This window comes from Lagopus leucura, unplaced genomic scaffold, assembly GCF_019238085.1.
Source record: "Lagopus leucura isolate 7727_CA_CO unplaced genomic scaffold, USGS_WTPT01 Super-Scaffold_774, whole genome shotgun sequence".
In the NCBI taxonomy this organism is placed as follows: domain Eukaryota; kingdom Metazoa; phylum Chordata; class Aves; order Galliformes; family Phasianidae; genus Lagopus; species Lagopus leucura.
In genome coordinates this window covers 1,756,714-1,781,590 of record NW_024962258.1, presented here as the reverse complement: position 1 = coordinate 1,781,590, position 24,877 = coordinate 1,756,714, and the positions used below count along the sequence as shown (strand labels likewise).

Sequence of the window (24,877 nt, the reverse complement as noted above, 5' to 3'; positions counted from 1 at the left end):
AACACGAAAGTGATCAGGCCTTTAGCACTTGTTACTGCAGCCAAATACTGGGGCAGCTGCTGTCTGCAGATCCATGCAGCCTTCTCTAACAGTCTCCAAAGACTTGTTCTAGAAGCAATCTCCCTTCAACACTATCTGGCTGGAGCAGGGAGGAAGGATTACCCTACTCTGCCTCAGCCCATAAAGATCACGTTGCTTTGACTTGTGTACATCAAACCTCTTGGAGTCCACAACTTTCTTGTAAACACTCTCAGTCTGTCGCTCCTGAAGAGAGAAAGCGAAGTGACAGTTTTAAATTTGGATGCGAACACTGCTAGAGAGCATGGGAAACAAAGGCTGTGTTCAAAATGTGAAGGTCCATTTTTATTCAAAAACCTTGAGCTTCCTCAAATGAAACTCATAGGATGTGGCTGTAGTACAGTGTATAGATAAAGCACCTGCCTTCAAAAGCTATCTGGAAAATCTGCATGACCTATCAGACTAATTTTGGTGCTACAGAAAGAGGAAGGAAAGCAGGAGGGAGGCATGCACTGCCTGCTGTTATCAATGGAGTTCCAGCAATGAGAGGTTGTTATATTAACCACTTTACTGTTTTGTGCAGTTACCGGTTCTTGTTAAAATCTGTATTATTCATGGATGCAAAAATCCCATCATTAAAACATCATATATATTCATACTGTGTGCATTTCATTTAGCCACTTGGCAAAATTTCTCTGGAGTACAAGAGTTTTGAGGAAACCCAGCTAATGAAACCACAGTACAGGAAGTATGCGCAGTTCTTTTTCTTTTTTTACCTGCAAATAAATGCAGAATTACTAATTAAATAAGCAATGACAAAAGGGGCACTTGTTCAGTAGGAAGGATGATATGCACGCTTGTTCTGGCTTCCTTGTGAGGGGAACACAAGGCCTTTTGTAATGCAAGTATGTGCAGGAACCGAGATATTGTAAAACTAATGTAGAAAGCCTGATAAGCATCACTGCAAGGGTTTGTTACATTTGATGTCTAACCATTAACATCACGCATGATCCATGCTTGTTCATTCACTTTTTAAGGAAGAGCAACAGCCTTTCTAAATAAGCTGCATCCTGCCTCCTGATAATCACATTATGCACCATACTCCTAATTCAGCTTCGAGATCTTTCTGACAGCAATGATAAAACTAGCAAACAAAAAAGAAAGCTACTCTCCAACCTTGAAAACAGCCACTGAAGTATTTGCTACATACAGCGCTCAGCAGCTGCAGGAGACCTCACACAAAGGCCTGATTCTGCAAAATCTCACCGGCTCCAGGTGCAGCCAGGAGGAGACATGAAGAGCACAAGATGTCAAGCTTTTTCCATTTAGGAATGGTCAGGTGAACTCAGTGTTTTTAAATGGTAGCAGCTTTTGAAAAGTGTTCAGTATTGGCCTAACAGAAAGATAAATCTTTCCCTTATTTTCATGAGGACAGTACTTGTTTGCAGAACTGCTTAGTGAGGGCACAGCCTGGCACCTTGCATGTTTTCCACTTAATGTTTTTACTATTTTCAACCAACAAGTAGGACCTTTACTCATGAACAGTTTGCACCAGCTGCCACTTTCCTTGGCTTAAAGTCTGCAATATACTTGCTATATACACTGCAGCTGCTCAGCTGTCGGTCACTGAACGAGCTCTGCCTTCCTTGCTACTTGCCCATTCTCCATCCCCTTTGCAGCAAAGGGAAGTACTGAGATATACAATGGGAGAGCAGTCTGCCAAGTTTCTGCTAAAGCCCTCACACTCAGCCAAGGGTCTGATTCATCCAACCTTCAGGCAAGGACTGGTGCTGCAGGATGACAGTGAGCTGTTTCCACTATGTAGCCCTCTGCTTCATCCCAGTTCCCTCCTATAGAAGGAAGAGAACTTCAGTATATCAGTGTTGATGCTCTGATGCTTTGCTTTGTTGCATCATATCTAGATTTTTTTTTTCCTTTGTCATAGGTAAAAATAAAAAAAATAAGCAATCAAACAGAGAAATAAATAAATTCAAATGTAATCCTTCTTCCTAAACTTTTTGGGCTAAGTTGTCAGTGGTTAGCTGAAGTTATCTTTAGTGAAGATACAGCAAGTGCAGGAGAGTAAGAGGAGTGATTAGTTCTCTGCAATAGAAGTAACCAGCTATATTTCTATCTATAATATCCTATTAATTTACTAGGCCTTTACTTTAACGAACACCATCCAGACAGAAACTTTTTTGCTAACAGCAGTTTTATCTGTGGATAAAGAAATGTTTAAAAATGTAAAAATTGCTACTGGAAAATACATATTGCTAGGTGAGCAAGTGCATATCTTGAAGCAGCACTTAGAACGTGCTCTAAACATGGGAAACGAAAGAATAAGATTGCATGCATACAAAGAGAAACCTTCTTTTCTTTACTTCAGAGCTGTATTACAGGGGGAATAAGCACTCCCTCAGCCATGGTGAGGCTGCGTCTTGAGTACTGTGCTCAGTTTTGGGCCCTTCACTTCAGGAAAGATGGTGAGGCCCTAGAGCATCTTCAGAGAAGGGCAGTGAAGCTGGTGAGGGGTTTGGAGCACAGACCACACGAGCCAGGAGTGGTTGAGGGAGCTGCGATTGTTCAGCCTAGAGAGGGTGAGGCTCAGGGGAGACCTTATAGCTCTCTACAACTACCTGAAAAGAGGATCTGGCAAGGCAAGGTGGGGATAGCCCTCTTCTCCCACTTAACTAGCAATAGGCCTCAAGGTGTGCCACGGGAGAGTCCAGTTGGACATTAAGTAAAACTTATCCAAAAGGGTGGTCAAGCACTGGAATGTGCTGCGCAGGGAGGTGGTGGAGTCACTGAGCCTGGAGGCGCTCAAGATGTTGAGAGACGTGGTTTACTGGGAAATATTGGTGATGGGTGGATGGTTGGACTGGATGGTCTTTTCAAACTTAATTAGAAATCACCTAATAAGCCTGATCTTGAACATAGTGTGCACTTTTTTAAAGTTCGAGGGGAAAAAAAAAGGGAATATGCTTTTTCTTTCCTTCAAAGTAGATATCTAGCTTGCCTCCTTGAAATTTCTTGTATTTGTAGTCATCAAGTAAACATGTGACAGGAGGACTTGCTGGAAGAACTGTCACAAGAAAAGTGAGTGTCTGTAAGATTTGTCCTTTTCTGAATTCCTCTGAATTAAGTATGACTGACAGTATAACTTGCCTCACAGTTTTATCAGAGATGGGAGGAAAACAACAGAAATAAAAGCTTTATCTTGTCTGTATTTCTGCAGTACTTTGATTTTTCTTGAAAGGATTTTTTTTTTTTTTTTGCATCTAAGAAATATTTTGTTTTAAAAGCTCCTACCAGGTCTAGGAAAAAAATTTACAGTACCTTTAAATTGCAACTACGTCAGCTCGTGTTGATTTACTGCATCCAATGAAAGTGATGCTAAAACCAAACAATCATGAGCCACTGCCTTGTACAGGAACAGTCTGTATTGCAGCCTTTACAATGACTGAGTCTTGATTGGTCTCTTAGGCCCACATTTGTAATACAAAGTTAAATCATGTTTCCAACGAAACTTTCTACTAACTTAAAAAACAAACAAACAAACAAACAAAAAAAAAAAAACAAAAAAACCCCCCCAAAAAAACAAAAAAAACCCACAAACCAACAAAATAAAACAAACAAACAAAAAACCACCAATAATTTACAAGGAAGGAGGCACTTTTCAGTCCTCTGCTTTCAAAGCCTGTAAAATTTTAACCATCCCAGTTGGCTACCCATCTCTAACTGATAGAAATCAAAGCATTGTTTTGAACGAGTAAAACTGCTTTGGCACACAACCATATCTTAGTGGTATGATGCACCCCTGAATATTCCTAAGAATGCCCTCAGAAGTACTCTGTGAGCAGAATTATTCTGTGGACGGAAAGATGAGAGAGCACAAAGTCCTATTGTTCACACTAATGCCAAAAAATGAAATCAAATACCATTTTCAGCAAACGCAGATTGTCTTCTGAGCAAAGGCCATTAAGTGTGTCAGGCTGCAGGATATTTTCTGGACATGGCTATTATGTCAAGATATACTGAACACGTGTCACTTATAACCCTGCCCTGGTTGTAACATCACAGCTCCAGAGGAAAAAGTCACACACTTTTACTCTCACCAAGCTGTCACTTCTCATCTATAAAGAAGGTTAGAATAAGTCATAATTAGTACTTACTGCTCTGTCAACTAATTAAATGTAATACAAAGCTTTTGGTGAGTTTAATGCTAACAAGTTATAATTACAGTGAATTTCTGAATGCAGGGTGAATGTATTATGGGTTTCGGTATGTGTCCCCCATCTTCTATGACCTAAATTCTCAGGTTAAACCACTGTATCTATCACATGATTAGTTAAAACGCACTGCCAAGGACACACATTTCAGACCTACATACAAGTCATGCCCAGTCCAGTCTTGCACATTTCTGAGGCACTACATCAGCCCCAGGGAACACAGATGAAAGGAAGAAGAAATATCCAGCACCAGCACTTCATTCCTTCTAGAACCATTGCTCAGATTCTCCCATCCGTGGACCTTCTGCCACTCTCAGCCCTTTTCCTCCCTTTTGTGACTAATGACACAGTTAAGATTTCAAACCACTTCCAGCCACATCTCTTGGTCAGAGGGGAGTGCAGGGTAGATGTGCACCATGTGCAATTACACTGTGTGCACACACCTAGGGCTGCCTCTATTCCTCAGGAAGCAAGAGTTAGGCCATACAAACTGTAACCCACAAGAGGGACAATATTGCTTTGAAGGCCCAGAGCATGTCAGAAGTAACAATGGAAACCAAGTAATGCTCCAGACTAGCATAGTTCCTTATTCTCTTAAGTATTTGGAAGAGCTATGAACACACGCACACGCACACACACACACACACAGAAGTGAAGAGCACAGCTGCCAGAGTTCAGATCAGCCAGCATGTAGGTAGTTACAGCCCTAGGTAGTCAGCCATTGTGTCCACTGCATTCTTCACACTTTCCCATTCATACTCCTCATTGCTTTCCACTGCCCACAAAAATAGAAGATAGGTACAAAGAGCCCCCAAAATAAAGACATAATTAAATGAACAAAAATATAGCCTAAGAGAACCAATTAAAATGATGAAAATCTTTAATTTTATTTAAGTATAATTGTACGGACACGTGTATATACAAATACAGATCTTAGGGGCAGGGTTCTTTTTTTTTTTAAACATTTTTAGATTCATATATTGTAAGCATTTCAAAAACAGCACTCAATGAATAAGTGCAAAGAAACTGCAAAGCAGGGCAGTACAAGCACAGGACCACACTGAGCTGGACTTTCATACCCAGATGCATACACAATGAGTGGCTTCAATGGGGGTGTCAAGAGTAAGCATGGAAAGCGGATTTCGCAGACTCATGGGTAACCTCCAACATGCCAGCATCTATTAAACTGTACAGACAATGGCAGCAAGCCTATTGCAGGGAGATTTGTCTCACATCTGAGAAGCTCGAGGGCGAATGCATGGGAAAAACTCAGTGATGCCAGGCCAGAAACAGATCTGCCCATTCACGGCTCCAAATTAAAAAAGGAGGGGAGTGGGAGAGGAGGAAGGGCAGTAAAAGGGGAGAGAAGTGTGGAGGTTTGTACAGTAAAACTGGTGATTACAAAATCCAAGTATAATGAAAGGAGGGGAAGAGTTAACACTCTCTCCTACATCTCTGAAAGTGACAGAGCCACTGCTCTCACAAGGCAATGGATAAAATTCAGTTTTGAGGGGTAGGGGTGGGAATCAACAGGTACAAATGCAACCATTTTCCTTCCATAATTATATAGGAAAGGAAACAACCTACTCATCTACTCTCAATACCTCCCAAATTTGTTTCTAGCTGTTTTGAAACCAAGTACGTATGTATCACACATGACACTGGCAAGATCCTTTCTGGAAAACAAAACAAAACAAAACAAAAACCTATTCGTGAAAACAAAATCAGAAGGAATAAAGAAAAAAAAAAAGAACCAAACAACATCAAAAACCCAAACAAACAGAAGAGTTGTTATATCCCCAAAGCAATTTTAGAAACAAATGTGATACAAAAGAACAAAAACTAACACAAAAACCATGGGGCTCCAACATTAGACCTTAAAACACTGACGACAAAACATTGATCACCAAAAGTCATGTTTTCCAGGTCTTGACAATGTGAAGACTTGCAATAGATGAACGATTTCCAAAGATGAGTCCTGTATGCTGCAGTATCATGGCTACTTGTCTCTCAGTTCTCAGCCATGATCACACTTGATGCTTCAAAGCTCTGTCTTGTAATCAACGCATGATTTTTATATCCTGAAAGTCTATTGTTCTCACTTACAAAAGACATAAGAATCAAATTAATACTTTATTATCAAACACTATATACAACAGAGGTTGCTAATAATACAGAATTTAAAGAACATAGCTTTAAGTTTTACTTGTCTTTCCTTCGCCATCCAAGTTAAGTACAGTACAAAACAATATTCTAAACTAACACGAAATGTTACCTTGCCTATTAAAGGATACACAGTATCCACTAAACTGACTGATCCCTATTTTCCCTGCTTCGCTTTGCAATGGCCTTGGCAGCCAGGAGTGCAGGTCACGGGGGTAAGTAAGCTGCACAGGCTGGGAGAATCAGTCCCTTGGGCTTGAGAAGGGGCAGATGGAAGGGACCAGAAATCTTTTATCAGTTGGCACCAACATTTGCATTCAGGCCTCCAGAGATTTGCTTCCCAACACAAAACCCACTAGCACGTTCTGCTATGACTGGAATTGCCTGATGCCACCGTGTGCCAAACTGTCTTGTGGTCTTCTGGCCACCCCTGGCAGCACAGGGATCTGCTCTGCAGCTGGGTCACTCACACTATCCCTCATCCAACACCCAGCTGGGCCCTGTGATAACGTGAAGGGCTGAACTCCACACGAAACAGTACAAATGAAAAGAGTCTGCTGTGAACAAGCATACATCTCAAACTTTGACATTATTTAGAGACATAGGATGAAAAATGAAATCACCATTTCTACATAAGATTGGCACTGTTGCTATAACTGCCTGCAATTGCTATGAATCATTTTAATATGATTACTATCATGCAGTATTACCTGTACTCCAGTTAATAATCCAATTGATAAGGCGCATTTTTGATTAACCTCACCTCATCCTCTTTACTTGCTACCTGAAGGAAGCATGAATGTGCTTAACAAGCACATCCAAGTTAAAGAGCAAGAAGTACCAGCCAGACTGTAATGGGATGGTGACTTACCTCACTGTTTAGACTCTATGTCTTTATTCTGTGCCTTTAACAGTAGCGGAAATTTCCTACATTACTACTGTAAGCAAAGGCCCTGCAACACCAATCTTGTTGCACAATATCAGGCAAGCTCAGGTTGTGGTTAAGCATGCATAAAATCTTAAAAATCTTAAATTTATTTCCCCTTTTCCTTCTTTACTGAATAGTGGGCTGCTTACAACTTTTGTAAAGTTTTTCTTCATTAGAAAAGAAAAAAAAATGCTTACAAAATATTGTCCATTATTTGTACCACTCAGTTTTGTTATGATAGAGGTTTTTTTCAGAATATAGAAACCCCTTGTTTAGTTTGAATGCATTTCATGTTTTCTTTCACATTTAACATAATTATCACAGTTTTTGTCTAGAAACGTTTTGTTTCAGTCTTTGCCTGATATTTCCCTGATTATGCTTAGCAGTTCAAATTTCATGGTAGCTCAGACAAAAAAAAAAAAAAAACCCCAACTCTTACACTTCCTGGCAAATGACTTTTCCAAGTTCTACTTTCGCCAAGGCTAAGATTTCCTAAACAGAGTCACTTCCTATTCCATCAAACAAGACAGTATCATTTCCTACTTGCACCAAGGGTTACCACTTTTCTCACATGTTTAAATAGGACAAGCATATATACTCACTCTCAGCATAAAGTATATCTAAATAATGTATTTTCTATTCTAGTGGATTTTTAAAAAAATATTTTGTTAAGTCTTTGGGAGCCCATCTAGTTTATCTCTGGCTGATAAACACGTTTCCTCTACTCTTCAAACTGTGCTGGAAGGGGAAAAGACAAAAAATCAACATTTGAATTCGTATTCCACACTTCTTTTCTTTCCCCCCACCAAACAATGCTACTAGGTGGTCCTGGCTTCTGCTACTTGTGGTTTATTCCCATGACTGAGGAACTTGCAGGAGAGACAAATCAAGAGCACACTGGAGATCCTTTGTTCCAAAAATGATTCCTCTGATGTTCTCTATTAGCATGTATTAACACCCAAAGCAGCATCTAAGGTTCTCAGCTACTAAGTCAGTGCTGGGGAAGGTCACTTTATTCTCAAAAGTGCCTCTGCATTTCAAGAAAAAAAAATTAGCACCACGGTGATTTCTTTTAAAATAAAATAACCCGGTGTGCATTATCCCCTTAAAACGAAATAACAGAGGCACTCACACCCCCAGTGAAGTTTCCTAAATCTGACCTTGCCTGCTGTGTGCTAACATTTCTAAATACTAACCTCTTTCTCTCACCAAAGACAGTGTTTCTACTTGTGAGCAAAAAAAGGTGTTTCAGGACAATCCTACAAGAAACATTACCTTTCCCTTTCAGAAGCCTGCTCATTTAGAACTCCCGGAGGAAATGGTATTATACCTGCTATTAATATTTCCCCTCCAGTCCTGACACGGTGACACGATGCCCCGCATGATCATCTTACAGTGCTGAATGAGAAGGCATAAATATTGTATTGGAGAGAAAAACTCTCCCAGGCTTTCATTCAGTTTGCTTATCCTCCACTGACTGTATTTGCCACTACTCTTCCTTGTCTACATTCGGATGACACAGTGAGCTAACAGAGGTGACTTCTTAAAGGAGAATGCAGAGGAAAATAAGAATCACTAGTGTCACTATTATAGTTTGGCATTTTCATTTGGAGTCCTTTTATTTGTATGGAGGGGTTCAGAAAGTCACAGGGTAGGTAGGGATGGGTGCTGAAGCTAGTTATCCCCTTCAAATTTTTGCTGAGTTCAGGCTAAAAGGGAGAAGAAAAGGGAAAAGGGAAAAATAACGATTTGACATCTGCAAAAACAATAAAGTCCCTTTCTTGGGATGAGCAGTTAGGCGGATCTTTGATGTTCCAAGACCCTGAAATTTTCTGCGACAGGTTGCTGGAGCATACTGTGCTATAATATCAAAAGCATTGCCAGGAGGAACAATAGAGTTGCCAAAAGCTGGATGGGTATCCTCGGTGTCTGTGCCGCGTTCTCACCACGGGATGGCTCGGCTGACTCATGTACGGTATCATCTGTTCAAATAGAAAGCATACATTCCAATGAGATTTTGCATCCTTAATAAACTCTCACTGAGCCGACAACTGTAAGTAGATTTCAGTGCCTTTATGAAATAGGGCAATGAACCTTGCGCTGTCATTGACTTTCACAACCGTGTAATACCTCATTATGTAACCAACTTGGGGCCAAGTCCTGCATTTCTTACTGGCAAAACTCCCACTGAAGACCAGAGCAGCAGAAAGTAAGACTGACTGCAGCAGACTGAGGAATGAAAGATTCCTCCTCTAATAAAACACAGTAGCTTCAGCTTTGGATGGCTCATTAGATAGCAATGTCAATAGCGAGGCAGCTAAATAAAAACACCTGATTTTCAGAAGGGCTTGAGAAAGAGTTGCATGTGATAAGAATTAATTTAAAAGTTAATCCCCTTACTGAGTTACCGATTTCAGCTTCTGAATGTCAAATGGCAGTCTAAAAGTGCAAGCATTTATTCCACTTTCCACTGAAGTTTTGGGGTATGCAGGGGATATGAGACATATCTCTCTCTCTTGAAATGGAATTCCAAAGACTACGACAGTCTCTGATTTTCAAACACACTTCCCAAACTCTCATAGGTGGCAGAATACTTTTTATGGTAGACAAAAAATACAGAATATGTGCTTATCAAATTAACAAAAATAAATAAATAAATAAAACAGCTGAGTTGCAAAAACATGCTTACTCATTAGTGGAAGAAGAGAGTATAGTGGAAAATACCTGATGTTTGATGCTGAATGAAGATCTGTTTAATTTTTTTTCAATTAAGAATCAGCCTTATAGACACAAGTTGTATCATAAAAAATGTAAGTAAAGTCAGATTCACCTCCAGGGCTATTACAGGGCTATTATAAAGCAGGTGTGCTGCTTTTCTTTGCAAAATCCCCCACATCCACAGTTATCTAATTTAAATATTTTAAGACTAATCTGTCTGAGACTTGCCATAAAAAGCCAGCTTTGAGTTTGAATATTCCTAGTACTAAATGAACAAATGATCTAAACCATTTTAGGAAGTGAGAAGTGGCCTCAAAATGCATTCACAAGCTATTTTAGGGTGCCTAAGTTTCCATGAAAATTAACAGTATTTCACTACTTAGTGTAATAAGCTTCCCCATTTTAAGAGAAGTGTTGACATACCTATGATATATGTCTTGTAGCTCCCATCTCAACAGACTGCATTGCCAGGATTACACTGGGTGATTGCACTGTGCAATCCCAATTAAAGGCACAAAGGGAAGAGGGAGTCACATCACCAGGATCACCACACAGCACTACTGTAGAGCCTCTCATGCTACTTAGCTCTAGTTAGGGACAAGCTCCTTTCACATTCTTGACACCAAGCACTGAAGCAAAGTAGAGCTCTTTGCAGTATTTGACTAACAGGCTTTTCAGCCTCAGGCCAGTTTCACTAGGGGATGTACAGTAAACTGGATTAACAACCTGTCACATCTGGTTCAGTACTGATACTACAGTTGCATCAGGTTTATCAACACCTCCTCAGTGCTTTTAAGGCAAAAGTGTGAAAGGCAAGCTCTGATCATGTGAACATGTTCACATTTGCAAGAAAGAGACAATTAAATGTCTAGAAAGGGCCATTTAAAACCGCTAATTCTGGTGGTTGTCAGAACCAAAGGCTGTTCTGTATTTCACCTGTTACACTCAGTACACTCTTGGGGCACTGCAGTGACAATACAATACTTCACAGGAGCTCAATACTCCTCAATTAAATACAATACTTCTCAATTAAAACATACTCTAAGAGGGTACAACAAAAGGTACCCATGCCCTACAGTCAGCTCTATACCTTTCATATACGTTGAGTCAGCTCTGCTCAGTTTGGAAGCCTACTCATCACTGACGAACTAATACTACAAGGGGAAAGATGTGAACTGTCTTCTGCTTTCTGCATCATTGATAGAACTGCAAGAAAGTCTGAATTTGCAGCACACAATGATAACAGTTTGTCCTAATTATATCCATGAGTCAGTACTAAAACGCAATAAGGTAGAACTAGTGTTAAGGAGCAATAAATCCCAATTTCCTTTAACTCTGAAGTATACTGGCACAACTGGAACGTTGGCTACAGCTAAAAAAACAATTAAAAAATTAAAAAAATTAAAATCAACCCAAAAGTGCTAACTAAAAAGATTAATTATTAAACTAAAAATACAGAGATCTTCTAAGATGCCTTTTTTATAAAGCCATTTGTCTCAAGAGAATTCATTTTCATGTAATATTAAGGGACTACTTTCAAGAAATCATTTGGGCTTTCTGTCAGTGCAGTCCCAAAGTCTCTTTGCACTCATATATTAGAGCACTCATTTTATCTGCGGTTCTCAAAATCACTTTACAAAAATGATTTTCCTTGGGGTGCAGAGCTGTAATACTGCACAATCTTTAGTGCGTAAGGGGAAGGACTGGGTTTATTCTGAACATCGAAGACAAGTCACAGATATGACAAAATTGATGAGTAAAATCTGGAAGGTCATTGCTAAAGACTGGGAATGCTAGCAGTAATTAGAAAAAATTAGTTTGACAGCCATGAATTTTCCAGATCACATAACTTTACATCACATGCTTCAGGTATAATTTTTCCACATATGCACAGCTGCAATTTTTGTTTAAGGGACAAGAGGGGAATATAGACATGGCCCAATTTCTTCAATGACTTCTGAAAGAAGAGTGATCTGTACAAATCTGATTTCTGAACAAAACCAGTGGAAGTTCAAAAATCACACTTTTTTTTTCTTTTTTTTTTTTTCTTTTCCCCCAGAAGATTGGCAGCAGTGAGTAATTTGCTGAACATGACCCCTCTGCTTCCCCATTCTCCTGTATATTGTGGGAGTAGACAGTGGCAGGTTAGGGGAGAGCACACAAGTAGAAGGTGAGCTCCAGGGGCAGGTGAATTACTACACATTACACATTACATATCACATGCAGTGAGATCCACCAAGGCAGGAGTGTCTCAGCAAGTCTAACAATGCTGTAACAGGAAATGATAGCAGACAGAAGATCTGGGAATGGCAGATCATCTGATGGAGACTGGTCCAAATAACAATTCAAATAAACTGATGGAAGGAGTGCTACAAGCATAGGAGTGGCAACTTTTTGGTACCTGAAGCGTTTAGAACCGAAAAATTCTCTATAAAGCTATTATTCTCCAAAATAACACAAATGGTATTTCACTTCAGACTTGGACTATGGTTCGCTGTCCTATCTGCTGCCTTCTAATGGTATGTTTCTATGATGTTGCTAGCAAGATGTAGCCACTCAACAGGAAGTGAGCAGTACTGCTGAAAAGAATATTCACTACTATCATGCATTTATTACTCAAGTGATCTCTTTTGCAAACCAGCAGCAGAAGGGATACAACTGAATTAACTCATGTTCACCAAATCACAGAGTGCAAAGGAGTGCACTGAGTTTCTAGATTCACAGTTTATCTAGAGACAGGGGATGATCATCATCATCCTAATGCCTCCTATAGAAGGTGAGTACTTTTAACAGAAGTGCAAATGTATCTCTACTGTAAATGTATTTTCCTTGAATAGAGATCTGCTTAGAAAACATCATTGATCCTCATAAACAATATTTTTAGAACAGTTCTGAAAATTCCATTTAAGAAAAAATAATAAAACAGTAGAGCATTCAAATTGGATAATTTTTGGAAGTCTTACTAATGCTTTTGCCTAAAGAATAGCTTTTAGGTGAAGGATCAGCAAATAATAAAGAACAAAACACTAAGTTGGTTCACATGAAAGGGACAGTGCTTTCTCAGTAACATAAGAGAAAAAAAAAATGCTGGGTAATCTGATCTTCAGGGAATGTACTACCTGTGTATCATGGGTGTATTTTTTTTTTGTGGTATAATTTGTTTATTTAACTGTTCATTTTAATTATTGAGGCTTGAATATAGCAACGTGTGAACAGCATGTTACACATAGACCAAGCAGGTAAGCGCTATTGTAAATACTTGTCTTACATAGCCACCTAATTTTAATGTCATGAGCCATCCCACTGAAGTTGATGAGATTATTCACACCCCTAGAATTAAACATGCTCCTATCTGTCATAAACTTGAGTCACACAACCATACAGATGCACTTCCCACACAGAGCCACACAGCTTGATCGTGAATGATAACACAACTTTGCCCTGGGCAGATAGAGGGCTTTATAAAAGCAAGCATTATTCTTATTATGAAAGGCAGCGTTTTAGGGAAAAATAAATAAATAAATAAATAAATAAACAAACCAACCAAAAAAACTCAAGCAAAATAAAATCCCCCAGATCCATATCAAGGGTATGAATTCATATATAACAGCATGTATGTATGTTTATGTATGTGAAAACAATACTTACCCTAAACAAGTATATATACAAATGTATATAATTTTAATGGGCTTATTTCTTACTTAAACACTAGCTCTATAAGCTGCATGCCTGAGTCATGCACTAGCATTAAATAAGGAGTGGTTCTTTGAAAGTCTGTTGGCACCACAAAACAAATGAAGCATGCCCACTGGCTTTAAGACTTTTGGCCCAGTTAGTACCATGAGTGGTCTGTCAACATGCTGGGTGTTTGGTTTGGATAGATTTCAGGATACTGGTGAAAATTTTATTCTGGCACACATTATATTTTACTAAGCTACATCAACCAAGAAAGCAACACTTTCCCTCCCTTGCATTAGATAAGGAGTCAGGAAATATACCACATGTGATATTAGCACTGCTAGAAACAAGCAAAAGCAGAGCAATTATACCATGCAAAGCATGCAAGAGTAGAAGAAAAGGAGTACTCAAGCACCAGAGGGACACACGCATTTGTTAAAAGAGATTCTCTAAGCATACTAACCTGCTGGTTCTAATGAATTTTCTACTTTGTCGTTAACATCGAAAACACGATCATGAACACCTATAGTTTTCATACAGCTGTCTATAACAAAAATAGAGATAACAGCCAAATATGTTAGTGAGACACCCTTAAACTCTGCACTTTCTGTTGTTTTTTTTTTCCTATCTTTTTTTTCTCTATATTTACTGTATATAATTAAGCATATTTATGCTTTATAATCTATGGCACTTATCCAAATGCCAGTCTTCCATTGGTACAACAGTTTAAGAAACAACAAGTTAGCAATTGCCATGAAATTAAAACAAAGCTTTATGAAAAATGATAAGGAAATACCATGAAAATAATAACACAAATGCTGCTGTACAGAACAGATAAACAAAGTTGAACAGTAAAAAAAAAAAAAAAAAAAAAAAAGATTTACTGCTGTTAACCAGACCACACAGTAAAGCATGCGCTACAAAGCCACCCTCAAAAGCTTATTCTAAGGAACTTACTTGCTGGTCGCACAAAGACCTTAAGCTTTAGACAGGATCTCCTTCCATTATCTGGGATCGCAGAAGCTGTAAACGAAGAAAAATGAGAGAGAAATGAAAGTGTAAGAGAAAAAGAAAATGCATATGATCCTTTTTCCTACAGTCAAACATCCCTTATCATCCCTTCATTCGAAGAACTGGCTACATTTCAGTCTCTGCATGTAAATATTTCAAATGTGTAAAGTAGCCAGATAAGACAAAGGCAGTGAGAGAACTGCAGATTTTATTCTAATCCCTTTTTCGATTATTTTCATTAAAGAAGTGAAGTAAATGACATTCACAATGTTTCATTATCTCTTTTCACCTTTTCACACCTTTATCTCAAGAGATAGTTTAATATGGTTTCTGCTGTAATGCATGTGTCTACTTTGAAAAATTACACTTGAGAATAATTAAGATCACTTACAAGAAAACTGAAATCCTGAAATGGTAGGACACAGACTTCAAAGCAAATCAAAAAGGAATGAAGGAGAACTGACAAAATGATGCTGAAGTTGACAACGTTAAAAATACAAACATGGACATAATTCCACTAAAGAAAAAATACGCACCATTAAATACATCTATTAAATTCCACCACAAAATCAGACTCTGTATTCTTCCACTATGTGTGCCTTTGTTGATAAAATCCCTATTTTGTTTCAGACACAATAAGATTCCCTGTGTTAACAGACATTCTCAAATTAGCTTATTCCTTATTTCTCTCCTCCCTCATCTTTACCATTCAAAATATCTCTTTGGAAGAATACTTACTGTGTGAGGAGGAAAGAAAAAAGAGGAAACAACATGCCTACCACTACACAAAAGCTCACACATATAATATTACCATAATCATCTACTATTTCCCAGGAACAACTGCTGCTGTGAAAACTTCCTTTCAGGATATATACTTGCTTTAAAATACCTAATTCACAGGCAAACATACAAAGCCACTTGACTTGGGTTTCCAAATTTTTGCTTGTGAAAGACCATCTTTGGGTACATTATTTCTGCCTTGTAAAACCTTCAAAACAAACACCTGAAAACACTGCCTGAAGCACCTGAAGTTATTTTTATTTCATTGTGAAGTCTTGTCAAATAAAAAGCTAGAAACAGTGGCACAACAGTTGCTTTTTATAGAAAACTGAAATTATTGGAAGCTGTCTGGATTTGTGAAAGATGATTGGGCCAATAAGATGTTTGTTTTGTTTATGGCTATTTCATCCATTTTAATTTTTTTACTACATTTTACTGAAAAATAGCTGAAATCATTTACATAAAGACATAAAAACATATGAACATACACTCTTTGTCTACAAGGCAAACTCACACTTGAAGGGCTTCTCAAATAACTTAAAATGAATTTCTTTAAAATTAGATGATGTGTTTCCAAGGCAGGCCTCAGCTTTTTCCTACCAAGAAGAACTAGCAAATTCAGCAGGAACACAAATAAAAGGAGCACAGTAAGAGTCAAATAGAGGTAATGCTTTTGTTCTGCACCTGTTGGGAAGTGCTTGAAAAATTGTTTCCTTCTTTTAATCAAAAGACAAAAGTGTGTAGAAATGATGCTCCCCCCTTCAAAATGACAAGCGGTTAAGAAGTGTTAACAGCTGGCTTTGCTGTAGGCTCTTACTAAATCAAAGTCAGAAAAACTCCCTGTACTGACATTTACAGTAACTGGTGTGTTATTTAGGGCACAATATTTGAACTCTGTGGTTACATTCAGGAAATTGTGTCCTTTCTGTGGCCCTCACTGAGTATATGCAACTGGCTAAATGCTTTGCTCAGACTAAACAGGCACTTGTTGTTTTCTCAAAAGATAACTATTCTATTATTACCATACTACTAACATAAAGGTGAAAACAACACTTCTAACACTAGTCAAAACAGAAAATATGCAGTAATTTTATCACAAACAGCTCTTCTAGCTCAGAACTTCAGAAATGCATCAGGAACCACACTTATTCAAAGGCACATTTTTACTTTAATGTTTACATGTTGCCACTTACATCCACAAAATAAACGTGTTTGGGCTCACTGGTGTTTATTAGAACATGTTGTCAGCATTAGCACTGACTAGCTATGATAGCTAGGATCAAATAATAGTCTACCTATTATATATATATATATATATATATATATATATAAAGTTTACATGTGTATGCAATACTTGTACATACTTAAGAGCAAACAAGACCTGATGATTAGCCATGTTCTCTGGGAGAAAATTTCAAAATCTGCCTTCTGCTTAAACTTCCTTCTTCTACCATTCCTTACATAGCTTTTCATAGAATGTGCTGTATCAGGAACTGCAGTCTTACGGCAAACCTATCAGCTGCATTTAATTAATCATCCTTAAAACTGATGCACTTTTAGTGTTAAGTGTGATAATGTGCTTTTTTCTTCTCTTAGGAAATTATGTACTCTAAGTGATTTATGAAAAATGGTAAGTAATAAAACTAGAAAGATTCCTCTTCAGCCACAGTGTTTTACTCCTTCACAGGGAATAATAATTAAGATAAAAAGAACTAAGAGATATTTTGTCCTGCTCTCACCTCTGCCTCAGTGACCAAGAACAAGATGATGAAGAGATACAGTGCAACTTCTTCAGCCTTCCTGAGAAATTTAAGACCTGTTTGCCAAGCTGGGTGACTGCAGTACCTTTTTATTTCTTCCCTTCTCTTTTTCATCTTAAAACAAAAACACTGACAGTGTTCGGACTTACAAGTATTTCCCGTAAGTCCATAAGACGTATCGCTCACAGAGTAGAGTCAGGTTTGCTAATGCCATCAATTCTGCTCCCTCACACATTCCAGTTTGTCATTACTGCTCTGTTCTCTTCCCTGTTTTGTTTATTTTGCAATAGTTTCACCACTGTCCTATGAAAAACGTGACTCTTAGATTATGACATCCAGTTTATATTGCCAACAGCTAGGGTTTTTTTCTTCCTCTTTCAGCAACAAGCTCAGTATGTTTTTATTTTCTTCTGAATTTTAGGCATATCACACTTGCACTCTGCTAAGGAAAGCCAAAAGTGCTCATTAAATCTGTTTTTTCATAGCTAACGCCTTGAAGCTTAAACCCAAGTTTAAGTAAAGTTCTATTCTTCTACATAAAAGTCCCTTTAATGACAAACTTTTGCTAAAGAGCACAAAACTCCCAATCAGGGTGACCTACTGGCCAACATTTTGATTAACAACTTTAGTGGAAAACCAAATGACCAAAACAACACAACACATAGGAAGGGATAAGCTACACATATTAGCATATTAATAAAAAAAAATAAATATATATATATATATAAATTTTTTTTGTGGAAAAAAAAGAAAGTAATGGTGTAGCTAGGATCTCAAAAAACTATGCTTTAAATGCTTTAAATGAAAATTCAGGAATCAATTTAAACTGAAAAATTCAAGTCTTTACTTCTAGACCTAAGGTCAGGCCTATTAGTATTAGCCGAATGTTCAGTGGTTTTATGTGTTTCATTTTCCAAGAATGATGGGTTTTCAATGCAATGGAGTCTAGTAAATTCCCTAAAACTCTTGCATACTTGCAAGAGTGAAATATTTCTGAACGCTGTAAAGGAGAAACACCCTTTGCCTTCTAGGGTCTGTTAAAGCTCCTTCCCAGGTAAACTTCACACTGCTCCTGTTATATTCAATTGAAATTGGCTATGCTATAAGAAAATGTCCTTTCTTCACCTGTACAAAAGGAAATTTCATTCTCCTCTCTGCACAAAACCAGGCTAGCCTCTAAGGCTTTGGCATAAGGCTTTTCTATTTGTCCCTTTTAAAGGCAATATTAGCTATAAAATAGAGGCCAGCTCTGAGAATAGGAAATCTCTCATGCTAACGGAAACCGTCCCAAGTAACATTTTCAAAAATTGAAATTCCTGAGAAGAAAAAAAAAAAAAAAAAAAAAAAAAAAAGGCAAATGAAATTTTGCTGTGCAACAAAAAGAATCCTCTGAGAAAAGATCCCTTATTAGGAGAAGAGGTTATATCCCCTTTTCTTGATGAATGATAGAAGAATTGGAAAGGTCTGACTAGTTTAGTTTGTGTCAGTAAGAATGACTAAATCAGAACAAGAATTCTGCAGTGTTGCTAGTTCCTATGATCACATTCTAATTCCTATGATGTTTCGCTCCCTCTGCCCTGCGGAATAAAAATTTCATGATTCGGAAGAAATTCAAGTCATGATCTCTGTATTTTTGCGATAAAAATTCTACATTCATCAGTTAAACTAGAAAAAAAATACATAGACTGAACTACAGCACATAGGACTAGAGCCAAGCTGAAACCGAAAATGGCAGTAAATGGTAATTAGAGAAGAAAATTTCTTTTCTCTGAACTGGCTACCATTTTTATACCCTGTAAGGAAAGAGAGTGAAGAATTATTCCCGCCTCATCTAGAGCCAAACCATAAATATTTCAGTATTTGTTAGCTATATTTAAATGTGGAAAAAAAAAAAAATCTGCCTCCCTTCGTCCCACTCACTCTCAAGCAGTTTTCTGCTACGAAACACATGGTACAACACTAATATATTAGATATAAATAAAAAATAAGTCCTCCTCAGGCCAATAAGGCTTAGCAGTTATTCAATAACTACTGGAGACCCACAGACAGAAAACAAAAAAGCAATATACGTAGAAAAGTGTTGATTGTTTTTTTTTTTTCCTTTCACATTTTCAGTTAAATTGTTATGTCAAATTGTATAATATCCTTAAAGGAATCAGAATTAGTTATTAATATTCCTCTCACTGTGTAGATTGAAAAAAGTTACTTTGTAACAAAGTATGCTAATTAAAAAGTAAAGAGAAAGTATGAAAATTTTAAAAGTAACATGGTTATCAGAACCTGCTAGACATATGACAAAAGCCACAAATAATAGTTTCTTTCTTGAGACAGCTGGTAGTTTGCCTGGCACCAATCTAAGGCTCACTTTCTACCTGAAGAGCAAGTTACTTGGATGCCACATATAAAAAGTGTCTTAACCATCCTATTTACTGATATTCACATTCAATCAGCAGTTTTCTCTGCTTGTCTCCTCATTCATTCTTAGCTTTCTAATTATAACATAGCACCTTTTAGTGAAATGCAAGTGCTGATATAAAAAATTAATTCGTGAGTGCAATTCAAATCCTCACTTAACATTACAAATATATTTAATATTCAAGCCACAACCCGCTGTGGGCCCTATTAGACAGCAAAACTGGAACCATTCAGTGTACAAATAATGCTTCATTTATCTAAGTCACTCAGATGGCACCTTCATTTTAGTACAGGGGTTATGCTGGCAAAGGAGTATAATTTCTCTCACTATTTTGTTTTTCACGTTTCAATTACCAGTTCACTTGGAATGTTCTTTGAAGGATTATAAACCAGTGCCTGTGAAAAACTGAGGAGATAAGCCTGTTCATTTCTCTCTGTATTTTTGAAAGCTTGTTTTTGAAAGTGATTTCTGTCAGTTTCTCCTTAAGTGAATGTTTTATTTATTCTACTCTCTCCTAAGACAGCCAATAAACTGGGATGGTCTGCTTGTAGAGACGACCTAAGAGATCTCACAGAGATCGTTCTTCAGCTCCTTGCAAATGGACTCCTAGCAGCATCATCTATGTGCTACACAAATTCCTAGCAATGATATGTGCTTCCAAACCACAAGCACCAAACAGAAATATCAGTGAAATTGACAGAGAATTAATTTTGAGCTTTTCCCCAGCTCACTAAAAGAGATTCCATATGCATGCAGCCAGACCAGACACTTAACACCGACTGCCCTATCAAAAGGATTGCACTCGCAGCTTTTGTCATCACCATGAAGAGAGAACCTGCAACAATCCCACAGACAGGACGCTGTCTGCCGTAAAGCAGAAACTCATGTTTATGCAGCCCTTCTGCTCTCTTTGTCTGGTACTACAGACAAACTCCTCAGGAGAAAACATTTACAGCTGTGATATGCCTCCAGCCCTTTAAGGCACAATACCACCCCCATTATTCAAATCCAATATCCATGTAACCTTATATAACCCACAAATCATAATTCCACCAACTAGAAGTGTTTTAGCATTCAATATCCTGTGTCAGCTACACAGCTTTAGAAAGTTTTATTTTTAAGAACAGTCATCTGCTCCTTTCTTTGTAAAGAAATGAGTATGTGTGAGAGCATTAAAAATGCAGTTTTCTATTATGTTTGCTGCAGGCAATATTTCTCAATTTGTGCAAGTGAAAAGAAAAAGTAGCCTATTAGTTGTTAGAAGAGCTGAGCCTTTCCCCTGTAGGTTTTCATGTGATTTACCATACAACACAAATGTATGCAAATTAGCCAGGTAAATGCAGAATTAGTTATTAATATTCCTCTCACTGTGTAGATTGAAAAAAAGTTACAAATTTGCATAAACGGTACAACTGAAAAAGTCAGCTAGAATTTAATGAATCAATAAAACACTCCTTTGTGTGCATACATAAAGTCAGACCCATATGTATGGACAGGAAAGTGGACTTAAAATTTATCAATTAAAAGAGAAGCTATCTGGAAGGATTTACAGGTGATCTTCTTCCTTTGAGTGTTAAAATTGAAAATCAAAAACAGATAAATAGAAGCACTATAGAAATCCCAGAGTTCGCCAGTCCATGAGTTCAACTTAAGAAAGGGGTCTCTCTGCCTACCTGTTCTTCATTCCAACATACATGCAAAGCTTTGTTCTGATAGTGTAAACATGACTTCAGTCTGGGGAAATTTAAATATTGAGTATCCTCAATATTACTCATTCAGCAGATGTAACAATCAAACACATTTCACAAGTAAGCTATGACCACATTTATTTGAGTATTCGATATTGTCAAACATTTTGCCTATCATCTCTCTGTATTTAGCCATCATAAAATGAAATCAAAGGAAAAAAAATTATGTAGTATGTTAAAACTCAGAAATTTCAAGCTGTCAGAGAGTGAATCTCACCTGGAAATAAACCTTATCTAGACTGCCAATAACAATTAGAAAATAAGAAAAATTACCTACTCGATAAAATAAATGCATAAGCAAAACAAGGTCATAGCTAATACTTATACACTTATTGCCTACAGCTTAACAGATGCAAAAGGACTACAATACCAGTGCTTGCAAATGAAGTTTTGAAATCAAATGTATTACAAGGGTACATAAATGAACACTTTGGTTTACTCCTTTCCTCCTGCTCAACTGCATCTACATGAAGTGAAGGTAAAAGTAATCACACCATGTTTCTGTACTCTTACCTGTGTATGGATACATGCACACACATGCAGGGAGTGGTGTTCTGAATTTTATGAAAAACCATAAAATCCAAAGTGTACAGTAATGGAGAAAAAGGCCCAGCAAAATCTACATGTACAACTAACATGAAATATTCCTTTTATTTTTTAATATCTTTTGATTAATTCACTCTACATTTGCACTGCTATAGAAATACTGGGTTATTATGGCTTATAACATAATTGACTATATATTTCAAATGCCCTAAAAGTAGCCTAGCAAATGGAAATGACTTGTCAGATAAATGCTATTTTAGTGAGTTCTTAGAAGAAAGTAATACATAGTTTCTGTGTTAGCTATTAATGCTGAATCAACTGTCCCACTGCAACCACTTGGCCAAGAAGAACATAATTTTTTCTTGTAGTTTATAAACCACTGCAGCTTATTTATCTGGTTGAAGGCTGCACAGACCAAAAATAAATTTCACATAAAAGCCACCAAAAAAAAAAAAAAAAAAGAACAACAACAACAACAAAAAAAAACAGGCATCATATCCAGCTTGAAAAGAGGTGTACACCATGAATTTCCAGTTTAATTAAGTGGGTACTAACATTCGAATATAAATTAAATAATCTAGCCAGCATTTTTTCTTTTAGGGGACTTAGCATGGCCTAGCCCTCTATGTATGTCTCAAAAAGTACCCTTAGCTGCTCCACATTTAATGACAAGACTTCTCTTTTGGTGGCCTGGCTGATGTACTTGAGTCAGAATTTTCAGTGTAGAACTTCAGAGAGGCCAAGGCCCAGCCCTTCACAACCCAGGGTACCAGAGGTGAGCAGATGCTTAGGGATCAGACAAGGCAGTCCGCATCCAGTCCAAATGTTTATTAGTCATACTATTATCTGCCCTATATGTCCACTTGAGTTCAGGAAAACACAAAATCATCTCAATGTGGTGCACACTACAGACTTCACAACAGGAGAATAACAAAGCACAAATTTTAGCTGAAAAAAAAAAAAAAAAACCAACAAAACAACCCATGAACCTGTCTGAGCCTCTCCTCTGAACAAAACCCTGGACCAGCACAAAAACCTACCTCAGAAATGCCCTGCAAAGACTTTCTTTTTTTTTTTTTTTCCCCCTCCATAAAAGTAGGAACAGTTACATTTGTTTATGAAGTGGGGCAAAGCTGTTATTTAGCTGCAGTCTGGGATTCCTAGTGAATCTATCTTGCCAACGCCATGTTTCTCCTCATTAAAGAACAAACAAACCTCAGTTGGAAACAAATGAAAGACATATCCTGCTTTGAGTGGACTTTTAGTTGCACATAGCTCCTGTGAAATATAAGGAAGGGGAGCTGAAGAATAGACCGTAACTGTTTGCACATTTTCAGGCCTTTCCTATAAGAAAGTTTCTCTTTTTGTAAATGCAAACTCGTTTACATACAATAAAATAAGGGCTAGCATTTCCACACTAGCATAATATAGATAGCTGATGTCATACTTTTCTATTGCAATAAACCAACATTATTATCAACTGGAATGAAAGAATAAAACCTCGGATCTCATTATTGCTTTCAATGGCTTAACAAAAACAAATACAGTTATTGTACAACATTAAGACTGTACTGAGAGTGAATTGCTAATAAAACAAGTTAATACTATCAAATAGAGCACTTAGAGAAAAAGATATCCCTCTCATACTTTTCCTAGGCACTTCCGTGCTTTGATTTTCCCGTGGTATCACTAGAAATAAAATGTTTTTCTTCAAGCAGGCTATCCATTTTGCTAATTTCCATCTCTAAGAACTAGACGTAAGTAAATGCTTTGAAGAGACATTATAGCCTTGTTAGTAATTACCTCCTCTTTTTGATCTTTAAAGCAACATGTTCACCCACATGGAATTTGTGGGTATTGTATCATGTTACTAAACCTCATATACTTTAATGGACTTCATATTACCCATGTCTAGCTTTACCGCTGCTGACACTATAATTAAAGCTGAGATGAGCATTCCATTCTATTTCATTTTCATGGGCTTGCCAGCACCTTTAAAATATTTAGAAACATTTCTAGCTTCCCCGTCCTATGCTTGTAAATTCTGTCAGTTTATAAAAATAAAGAAGTAATTATGAATGCTGTATTGTGCTAGGAGTGCGACAAGTACAAGGACATGAAGTTACTTCTGCTGACTCACCTAATCAAAGCAAGAAAATTCTCTGTTTATGTCTTTCTCGTGGATGGGGAAGTGGGGACAGACATAAAGGCATAAAGGAAGACATCTATAAGAAGCTGCCTTAGGCTCAAGGGAAATTTGGAAAAAAAGCACAGACTGTGGGCTGTATTTTGTTGTTATTTAAAATGAAGAGGAACAGTGAGAACAGTGCAGGTTTGAACGTGTTTGAGTGCACATGCACATGCACGTCTGAAACTATGCAGATGCACTGCTTAGAGAGAATACCATTGCTCAACATCTTTCTGATGGCCCTTTCCTGTTGGCAAAGGTCTAACAACAGCTTGGCAGAGCTTTCACACAAAAATGCCTTTATATGCACAGTTGGCTTTTACAGAGATAAATCCAAATTTGAGCAGGATTAAAAACAGATATTAAGTAGAAAAGTTCACATTTGTAAAGCACATGATAGTCCAGTGTAACTCAAGCCTGTTTTTGGCAAATAAATATTCTCAGGGCAGAGATCTTCTGCTTCGTTACACCTACTATACTGGGTTCAAGGTTGTGACTGACTGCTAAAAAAAGATGCAAGCACTATATTAAGAACAGTTCATCTTTATCAGGTGAACTACCTTTTTGTTCAAATCACACAGGGGGACTACTGAACTCTGTCATAAGAGAAAGAAAACTGTCTGCTAGCCCTTAAAAATATTTCTTTAGCCTCTGGACTTGCCACATACACCTCAAAAAACTCCAGAACACATTA

At 37.6% G+C, this 24,877-nt stretch overlaps 1 protein-coding gene across 1 annotated transcript in view; it reads right to left on the bottom strand.

The window, feature by feature from the left end:
• Positions 1 to 5,109: 5,109 nt before the first annotated feature.
• Positions 5,110 to 24,877, bottom strand: part of EFNA5 (ephrin A5) — a 204,705-nt gene continuing 184,937 nt past the window's right edge. Inside the window, exons 3-5 of the mRNA XM_042864975.1 lie at positions 14,692 to 14,757; positions 14,198 to 14,278; positions 5,110 to 9,320 (exon numbers count right to left, since the gene is read on the bottom strand). Coding sequence (XP_042720909.1) covers positions 9,199 to 9,320; positions 14,198 to 14,278; positions 14,692 to 14,757 — 269 coding nt within the window. The 3' untranslated portion in view covers positions 5,110 to 9,198. The remainder of the gene's footprint in view (positions 9,321 to 14,197; positions 14,279 to 14,691; positions 14,758 to 24,877) is intronic.